Genomic DNA, 8,690 nt, shown 5'->3' with positions numbered 1-8,690 from the left:
CTTTAGGGGAATTACAAATGCCTCATTTCTCCCACCGAAACATCTGAATTGCTCCCCATCCCCCGCTAGAGGTGTCAGGATGGGGCTTTGTGATGTCAAGGCCCACCCAGGGCCACCATTGGCTGGGCAGGAGACTTGCTGACCTCATAAAGCATGAGGGTGTGTCTCCTTGGGGAGGGGTATATATAGCGGTGCTCAGGGGCTCTGGAGCAGACCACTGGGAGGCCTCAAAATGACTAAGCGGACTGGGAAGCCCCAAGGCTCCAGAGTAGTTAGGAAACACCTGCCTCCTGTTACCCGGACAAAAGGATGAAGACCTCCTCTCAACTGAGGCCCCCAAAAAAATGTCAAGGTCAGCTGAGGCCACCCAAACTCCTCTTCCCATTGACCCCACCCCATCAGACCCCCTGCCCTGGCCTTGCCTGCACATAACCCTTCTCTGCCCCACACCCCTTCTCCTGAAGCTGTCGTTCCTGTCCACCTTCACCCCTCTTCCCCAAACCAATGCCATTCTCTACCCCTCTCTTGTTTTCTCCAGGTGGCCAGGGCAAGTGCGAGAGTGAATAATCACCTTCAGGCAAAGCTGACCAAGAAAACTTCTTCAGAAACCACCCACCACAAGGAACCTTAGCAAAACGGAGGCTCAAAGCTCTGTAGCCAGTGTTGCAAGGTGAATGAAGAGCTGAATCAGAACGGACCAGAGGAGGTCCCAGAGAGTGTGGAGATCCCTGTCATTCCAGCGGGACCGGTGGGCAGCCAGTGACTTGAAGGCATGGCTCGAGACCTCAGAATTCTTCGGGGTCTTGCCGCTGAGTACTGGCCAACAGTACAGACGTGACTATTATACCAACTCCATACATTAAGAATGAAAATAAAATCAACCTGATGTGAAATTATGTTTGTCTCTGAGTTCTCTGAGAGTGGGGGCAGAGAGGGCAGGGCAGGGATAAATGTGTGAAGAGGGAGAGAGATGGGTCCTGTGGGGTTGGAGATGGGCCCAGAAGGTCCAGTTTGCCAGAAAGTAGGGGGGGAAGAACTGGTTCCAGACTCAGCTTCAAAGATACACTTCCCATGGGAGAAGAGGAAGAGGACTTGGTGTTTTTCTGCGTGCGTGCAGAGATGGAAACTGAGCCGGGGAGCCGTGTCATGTGTGCGGTGGCAGTGCCATTTGCTAAAAAGGCATAGAAGGAAGTTGCCCCATAAAAGGAATGGAATATTGACATTTGCAGCAACATGGAAGGTATACTATGAAGTAAAATAACTCAGACAGAGATAGACAAATACTGTATGATATCACTTATAGAATCTAAAAACACCACCAAGTAGAGAATATAACAAAAATGGAGGCTCACAAATACAGAGAACAATCTACTGGTTACCAGCGGGGAGGGGATGAGGGAAGGGCTATACAGAGGTGGGGGAGTGGGAGGCACACCGTGTTAGGTGTAAGATGAGCTCAAGGATGTATTGTACAACGTGGGGAAGAGTGCCAGTACTCTGTAATAACTATAAATGAAAGCAAACGTTAACAGTTGTATAGAAGAAAGAAAAGGAAAGGAAGAGGGGGAGGAAGGAGGGAAGAAAGGAAGGAAAGCATGGTGTTTTTGGACATCACAAAGCCAACATTGATTAGGCCATTTTTAGCAAAGGAATGTAGTTTATTTTTTTTAATTCATTTATTTTCATTGGAGGCTAATTACTTTACAATGCTGTAGTGGTTTTTGCCATACTTGACATGAATCCATCACGGGTGTACACGTCTTCCCCATCCTAAACCCCCCTCCCACCTCCCTCCCCATCCCATTCCTCTGGGTCATCCCAGTGCACCCAGCCCCGAGCACCCTGTCTCATGCATCGAACCTGGACTGGCGATCTGATTCACTTACGATAATATACATGTTTAAAACCTATTCTCTCAGATCATCCCACCCTCGCCTCGTCCCACAGAGTCCAAAAGACCGTTCTGTACATCTGTGTCTCTTTAATGGTCTCGCATACAGGGTTATCATTACCATCTTTCTAAATTCCATATATATGCGTTAGTATTCTGTATTGGTGTTTTTCTTTCTGACTTACTTCACTCTGTATAATAGGCTCCAGTTTCATCCACCTCATTAGAACGGATTCAAGTGTATTCTTTTGAATGGCTGAGTAATATTCCATTGTGTATATGCACCAGTGCTTTCTTGTCCGTTCGCCTGCTGATGGACATCTAGGTTGATTCCATGTCCTGCCTATTGGAAACAGTGCTGTGATGAACAAAGGGGTACACGTTGTCTCTTTCAATTCTGGTTTCTTCGATGTGTATGCCCAGCAGTGAGATTGCTGGGTCCTATGGCAGTTCCAGTTCCAGTTTTTTAAGGAATCTCCACACTGTTCTCCATAGTGGCTGTACTAGTTTGCATTCCCCACAACAGAGTAATAGGGTTCCCTTTTCTCAAGCATTTATTGCCTTGTAGATGTTTGGATAGCAGCCATCCTGACCGGCGTGAGATGGTACCTCATTGTGGTTTTGATTTGCATTTCTCTGATAATGAGTGATGTTCAGCATCTTTTCATGTGTTTGTTATCCATCTGTATGTCTTCTTTGGACCAAAGGCCTTTAGAATGGAGCAATGGGCTCCCACAGGTGGAGCAGGGGGAGTAGCCCACCTCCCACCTCCCGTGCAGGCAATACTGGGGGGCATTGCCCACGAAGACTTTTATTACAAGAATAAACCCAAGTAAACGCTGGTTCTGTTTTGATTACCATCTCCATACTCCAGTATTCTAAAATAATGTCAGTAATTAAATACGTTTCCTCTGCAAAACCAAATTGTGTTGGTTTAAGTTTGAAAAGTTGGTTGTCATATATGTCAGGTTTTAATATTTTACATATTATTCACAAGGTATAAAGTTTTAGTGTACATATATATAAACGCACACAAGTGTGTGCATGTGTATGTATATATAAATATATATATATATATATATATATATAATATATATATATATATATATATAAATTCATACGGCCACAGTCTTAGTACTTATCTTTAACAATTCATTGTCTTCTATGAGGGAGTTCATTAAGAGAACACCCTGTTCAACAATTGTCACCAACACAGGCTGCCATGGTTACCACTGCTCCCTTCCCCAGAGCATCCTTAATGGTTTGCAAGGCCTTGAGATCACTTCCTGCACAGCCTGCAGTCCCCGAGGGAATGTACTAATACGCACCCCACATTCAAACAGTTGATTCTAAATACACGGTGATACCACAAAAATTGTCAAGGTAATGCACACGATGCGCTTTTATTTAGGTCTAAATCAGTGAAACAAAGTATTCACTGCAAGGTACAAACTTTTTTGAGCTTGCAAAGAACAAAATCGTCTTATATTTGAACACAAAGTATCTTGCAGAATTTGAAAAATAGGTTTTAAATGAAATTCATACTTAATTGTCAGTTATTTTGAGACTATGGAACAAAGAAAATAAACTTTTGTTCACTGGGGCTGCTTAAGCTGTATCTTTTTCAGATTTTTTTTTTTTTATTTCCTTTACACTTTTACAGTCATAAATAGATAGAATAGAAAAGGTTTGGAGGAGACACACTCTCCCTGCCTTGTGACCCATCAGAGTTGACTTAGAGAGATGAGGCTGGCAGGGAGTTTGGAGGCCTCTTTAGGGGAATTACAAATGCCTCATTTCTCCCACCGAAACATCTGAATTGCTCCCCATCCCCCGCTAGAGGTGTCAGGATGGGGCTTTGTGATGTCAAGGCCCACCCAGGGCCACCATTGGCTGGGCAGGAGACTTGCTGACCTCATAAAGCATGAGGGTGTGTCTCCCTGGGGAGGGGTATATATAGCGGTGCTCAGGGGCTCTGGAGCAGACCACTGGGAGGCCTCAAAATGACTAAGCGGACTGGGAAGCCCCAAGGCTCCAGAGTAGTTAGGAAACACCTGCCTCCTGTTACCCGGGACAAAAGGATGAAGACCTCCTCTCAACTGAGGCCCCCAAAAAATGTCAAGGTCAGCTGAGGCCACCCAAACTCCTCTTCCCATTGACCCCACCCCATCAGACCCCCTGCCCTGGCCTTGCCTGGCACATAACCCTTCTCTGCCCACACCCCTTCTCCTGAAGCTGTCGTTCCTGTCCACCTTCACCCTCTTCCCCAAACCAATGCCATTCTCTACCCCTCTCTTGTTTTCTCCAGGTGGCCAGGGCAAGTGCGAGAGTGAATAATCACCTTCAGGCAAAGCTGACCAAGAAAACTTCTCAGAAACCACCCACCACAAGGAACCTTAGCAAAAACGGAGGCTCAAAGCTCTGTAGCCAGTGTTGCAAGGTGAATGAAGAGCTGAATCAGAACGGACCAGAGGAGGTCCCAGAGAGTGTGGAGATCCCTGTCATTCCAGCGGGACCGGTGGGCAGCCAGTGACTTGAAGGCATGGCTCGAGACCTCAGAATTCTTCGGGGGTCTTGCCGCTGAGTACTGGCCAACAGTACAGACGTGACTATTATACCAACTCCATACATTAAGAATGAAAATAAAATCAACCTGATGTGAAATTATGTTTGTCTCTGAGTTCTCTGAGAGTGGGGGCAGAGAGGGCAGGGCAGGGATAAATGTGTGAAGAGGGAGAGAGATGGGTCCTGTGGGGTTGGAGATGGGCCCAGAAGGTCCAGTTTGCCAGAAAGTAGGGGGGGAAGAACTGGTTCCAGACTCAGCTTCAAAGATACACTTCCCATGGGAGAAGAGGAAGAGGACTTGGTGTTTTTCTGCGTGCGTGCAGAGATGGAAACTGAGCCGGGGAGCCGTGTCATGTGTGCGGTGGCAGTGCCATTTGCTAAAAAGGCATAGAAGGAAGTTGCCCCATAAAAGGAATGGAATATTGACATTTGCAGCAACATGGAAGGTATACTATGAAGTAAAATAACTCAGACAGAGATAGACAAATACTGTATGATATCACTTATAGAATCTAAAAACACCACCAAGTAGAGAATATAACAAAAATGGAGGCTCACAAATACAGAGAACAATCTACTGGTTACCAGCGGGGAGGGGATGAGGGAAGGGCTATACAGAGGTGGGGGAGTGGGAGGCACACCGTGTTAGGTGTAAGATGAGCTCAAGGATGTATTGTACAACGTGGGGAAGAGTGCCAGTACTCTGTAATAACTATAAATGGAAAGCAAACGTTAACAGTTGTATAGCAAGAAAGAAAAGGAAAGGAAGAGGGGGGAGGAAGGAGGGAAGAAAGGAAGGAAAGCATGGTGTTTTTGGACATCACAAAGCCAACATTGATTAGGCCATTTTTAGCAAAGGAATGTAGTTTATTTTTTTTAATTCATTTATTTTCATTGGAGGCTAATTACTTTACAATGCTGTAGTGGTTTTTGCCATACTTGACATGAATCCATCACGGGTGTACACGTCTTCCGCATCCTAAACCCCCCTCCCACCTCCCTCCGCATCCCATTCCTCTGGGTCATCCCAGTGCACCAGCCCCGAGCACCCTGTCTCATGCATCGAACCTGGACTGGCGATCTGATTCACTTACGATAATATACATGTTTAAAACCTATTCTCTCAGATCATCCCACCCTCGCCTTCTCCCACAGAGTCCAAAAGACCGTTCTGTACATCTGTGTCTCTTTAATGCTCTCGCATACAGGGTTATCATTACCATCTTTCTAAATTCCATATATATGCGTTAGTATTCTGTATTGGTGTTTTTCTTTCTGACTTATTTCACTCTGTATAATAGGCTCCAGTTTCATCCACCTCATTAGAACGGATTCAAGGGTGTTCTTTTTAATGGCTGAGTAATAGTCCATTGTGTATATGCACCAGTGCTTTCTTGTCCGTTCGCCTGCTGATGGTCATCTAGGTTGCTTCCATGTCCTGCCTATTGGAAACAGTGCTGTGATGAACAAAGGGGTACACGTTGTCTCTTTCAATTCTGGTTTCTTCGATGTGTATGCCCAGCAGTGAGATTGCTGGGTCCTATGGCAGTTCCAGTTCCAGTTTTTTAAGGGATCTCCACACTGTTCTCCATAGTGGCTGTACTAGTTTGCATTCCCCACAACAGAGTAAGAGGGTTCCCTTTTCTCAAGCATTTATTGCTTGTAGATGTTTGGATAGCAGCCATCCTGACCGGCGTGAGATGGTACCTCATTGTGGTTTTGATTTGCATTTCTCTGATAATGAGTGATGTTCAGCATCTTTTCATGTGTTTGTTATCCATCTGTATGTCTTCTTTGGACCAAAGGCCTTTAGAATGGAGCAATGGGCTCCCACAGGTGGAGCAGGGGGAGTAGCCCACCTCCCACCTCCCGTGCAGGCAATACTGGGGGGCATTGCCCACGAAGACTTTTATTACAAGAATAAACCCAAGTAAACGCTGGTTCTGTTTTGATTACCATCTCCATACTCCAGTATTCTAAAATAATGTCAGTAATTAAATACGTTTCCTCTGCAAAACCAAATTGTGTTGGTTTAAGTTTGAAAAGTTGGTTGTCATATATGTCAGGTTTTAATATTTTACATATTATTCACAAGGTATAAAGTTTTAGTGTACATATATATAAACGCACACAAGTGTGTGCATGTGTATGTATATATAAATATATATATATATATATAAATTCATACGGCCACAGTCTTAGTACTTATCTTTAACAATTCATTGTCTTCTATGAGGGAGTTCATTAAGAGAAGACCCTGTTCAACAATTGTCACCAACACAGGCTGCCATGGTTACCACTGCTCCCTTCCCCAGAGCATCCTTAATGGTTTGCAAGGCCTTGAGATCACTTCCTGCACAGCCTGCAGTCCCCGAGGGAATGTACTAATACGCACCCCACATTCAAACCGTTGATTCTAAATACACGGTGATACCACAAAAATTGTCAAGGTAATGCACACGATGCGCTTTTATTTAGGTCTAAATCAGTGAAACAAAGTATTCACTGCAAGGTACAAACTTTTTTGAGCTTGCAAAGAACAAAATCGTCTTATATTTGAACACAAAGTATCTTGCAGAATTTGAAAAATAGGTTTTAAATGAAATTCATACTTAATTGTCAGTTATTTTGAGACTATGGAACAAAGAAAATAAACTTATGTTCACTGGGGCTGCTTAAGCTGTATCTTTTTCAGATTTTTTTTTTTTATTTCCTTTACACTTTTACAGTCATAAATAGATAGAATAGACAAGGTTTGGAGGAGACACACTCTCCCTGCCATGTGACCCATCAGAGTTGACTTAGAGAGATGAGGCTGGCAGGGAGTTTGGAGGCCTCTTTAGGGGAATTACAAATGCCTCATTTCTCCCACCGAAACATCTGAATTGCTCCCCATCCCCCGCTAGAGGTGTCAGGATGGGGCTTTGTGATGTCAAGGCCCACCCAGGGCCACCATTGGCTGGGCAGGAGACTTGCTGACCTCATAAAGCATGAGGGTGTGTCTCCCTGGGGAGGGGTATATATAGCGGTGCTCAGGGGCTCTGGAGCAGACCACTGGGAGGCCTCAAAATGACTAAGCGGACTGGGAAGCCCCAAGGCTCCAGAGTAGTTAGGAAACACCTGCCTCCTGTTACCCGGGACAAAAGGATGAAGACCTCCTCTCAACTGAGGCCCCCAAAAAATGTCAAGGTCAGCTGAGGCCACCCAAACTCCTCTTCCCATTGACCCCACCCCATCAGACCCCCTGCCCTGGCCTTGCCTGGCACATAACCCTTCTCTGCCCACACCCCTTCTCCTGAAGCTGTCGTTCCTGTCCACCTTCACCCTCTTCCCCAAACCAATGCCATTCTCTACCCCTCTCTTGTTTTCTCCAGGTGGCCAGGGCAAGTGCGAGAGTGAATAATCACCTTCAGGCAAAGCTGACCAAGAAAACTTCTCAGAAACCACCCACCACAAGGAACCTTAGCAAAAACGGAGGCTCAAAGCTCTGTAGCCAGTGTTGCAAGGTGAATGAAGAGCTGAATCAGAACGGACCAGAGGAGGTCCCAGAGAGTGTGGAGATCCCTGTCATTCCAGCGGGACCGGTGGGCAGCCAGTGACTTGAAGGCATGGCTCGAGACCTCAGAATTCTTCGGGGGTCTTGCCGCTGAGTACTGGCCAACAGTACAGACGTGACTATTATACCAACTCCATACATTAAGAATGAAAATAAAATCAACCTGATGTGAAATTATGTTTGTCTCTGAGTTCTCTGAGAGTGGGGGCAGAGAGGGCAGGGCAGGGATAAATGTGTGAAGAGGGAGAGAGATGGGTCCTGTGGGGTTGGAGATGGGCCCAGAAGGTCCAGTTTGCCAGAAAGTAGGGGGGGAAGAACTGGTTCCAGACTCAGCTTCAAAGATACACTTCCCATGGGAGAAGAGGAAGAGGACTTGGTGTTTTTCTGCGTGCGTGCAGAGATGGAAACTGAGCCGGGGAGCCGTGTCATGTGTGCGGTGGCAGTGCCATTTGCTAAAAAGGCATAGAAGGAAGTTGCCCCATAAAAGGAATGGAATATTGACATTTGCAGCAACATGGAAGGTATACTATGAAGTAAAATAACTCAGACAGAGATAGACAAATACTGTATGATATCACTTATAGAATCTAAAAACACCACCAAGTAGAGAATATAACAAAAATGGAGGCTCACAAATACAGAGAACAATCTACTGGTTACCAGCGGGGAGGGGATGAG

At 45.6% G+C, this 8,690-nt stretch overlaps 2 protein-coding genes across 2 annotated transcripts; both read left to right on the top strand.

Moving 5' to 3' along the window:
- Nucleotides 1-3,835: 3,835 nt before the first annotated feature.
- On the top strand, nucleotides 3,836-4,558 carry LOC113887712. Its single transcript, XM_027534897.1, has 2 exons — nucleotides 3,836-4,014; nucleotides 4,200-4,558. The coding sequence occupies exons 1-2, from the start codon at nucleotides 3,895-3,897 to the stop codon at nucleotides 4,422-4,424; spliced, it is 345 nt and encodes a 114-aa protein (XP_027390698.1). The 5' UTR covers nucleotides 3,836-3,894; the 3' UTR covers nucleotides 4,425-4,558.
- A 2,908-nt stretch (nucleotides 4,559-7,466) lies between these two features.
- LOC113887718 lies at nucleotides 7,467-8,189 on the top strand. The gene is made up of 2 exons (XM_027534908.1): nucleotides 7,467-7,645; nucleotides 7,831-8,189. The coding sequence occupies exons 1-2, from the start codon at nucleotides 7,526-7,528 to the stop codon at nucleotides 8,053-8,055; spliced, it is 345 nt and encodes a 114-aa protein (XP_027390709.1). The 5' UTR covers nucleotides 7,467-7,525; the 3' UTR covers nucleotides 8,056-8,189.
- Nucleotides 8,190-8,690: the final 501 nt, after the last annotated feature.

This window comes from Bos indicus x Bos taurus, chromosome X, assembly GCF_003369695.1.
Source record: "Bos indicus x Bos taurus breed Angus x Brahman F1 hybrid chromosome X, Bos_hybrid_MaternalHap_v2.0, whole genome shotgun sequence".
Classification (NCBI taxonomy): Eukaryota; Metazoa; Chordata; class Mammalia; order Artiodactyla; family Bovidae; genus Bos; species Bos indicus x Bos taurus.
Note: the sequence above shows the minus strand (reverse complement) of the source record. Positions and strands in the feature narration are given on the sequence as shown.

Bases quoted from the DNA above. Each gene is read 5' to 3' on its own strand.
- LOC113887712 (XM_027534897.1), top strand. From the start codon at position 3,895: ATGACTAAGCGGACTGGGAAGCCCCAAGGCTCCAGAGTAGTTAGGAAA. The intron at 4,015-4,199 runs GTCAGCTGAGGC...TGTTTTCTCCAG, and splicing joins GGCCCCCAAAAAATGTCAAG to GTGGCCAGGGCAAGTGCGAG.
- LOC113887718 (XM_027534908.1), top strand. From the start codon at position 7,526: ATGACTAAGCGGACTGGGAAGCCCCAAGGCTCCAGAGTAGTTAGGAAA. The intron at 7,646-7,830 runs GTCAGCTGAGGC...TGTTTTCTCCAG, and splicing joins GGCCCCCAAAAAATGTCAAG to GTGGCCAGGGCAAGTGCGAG.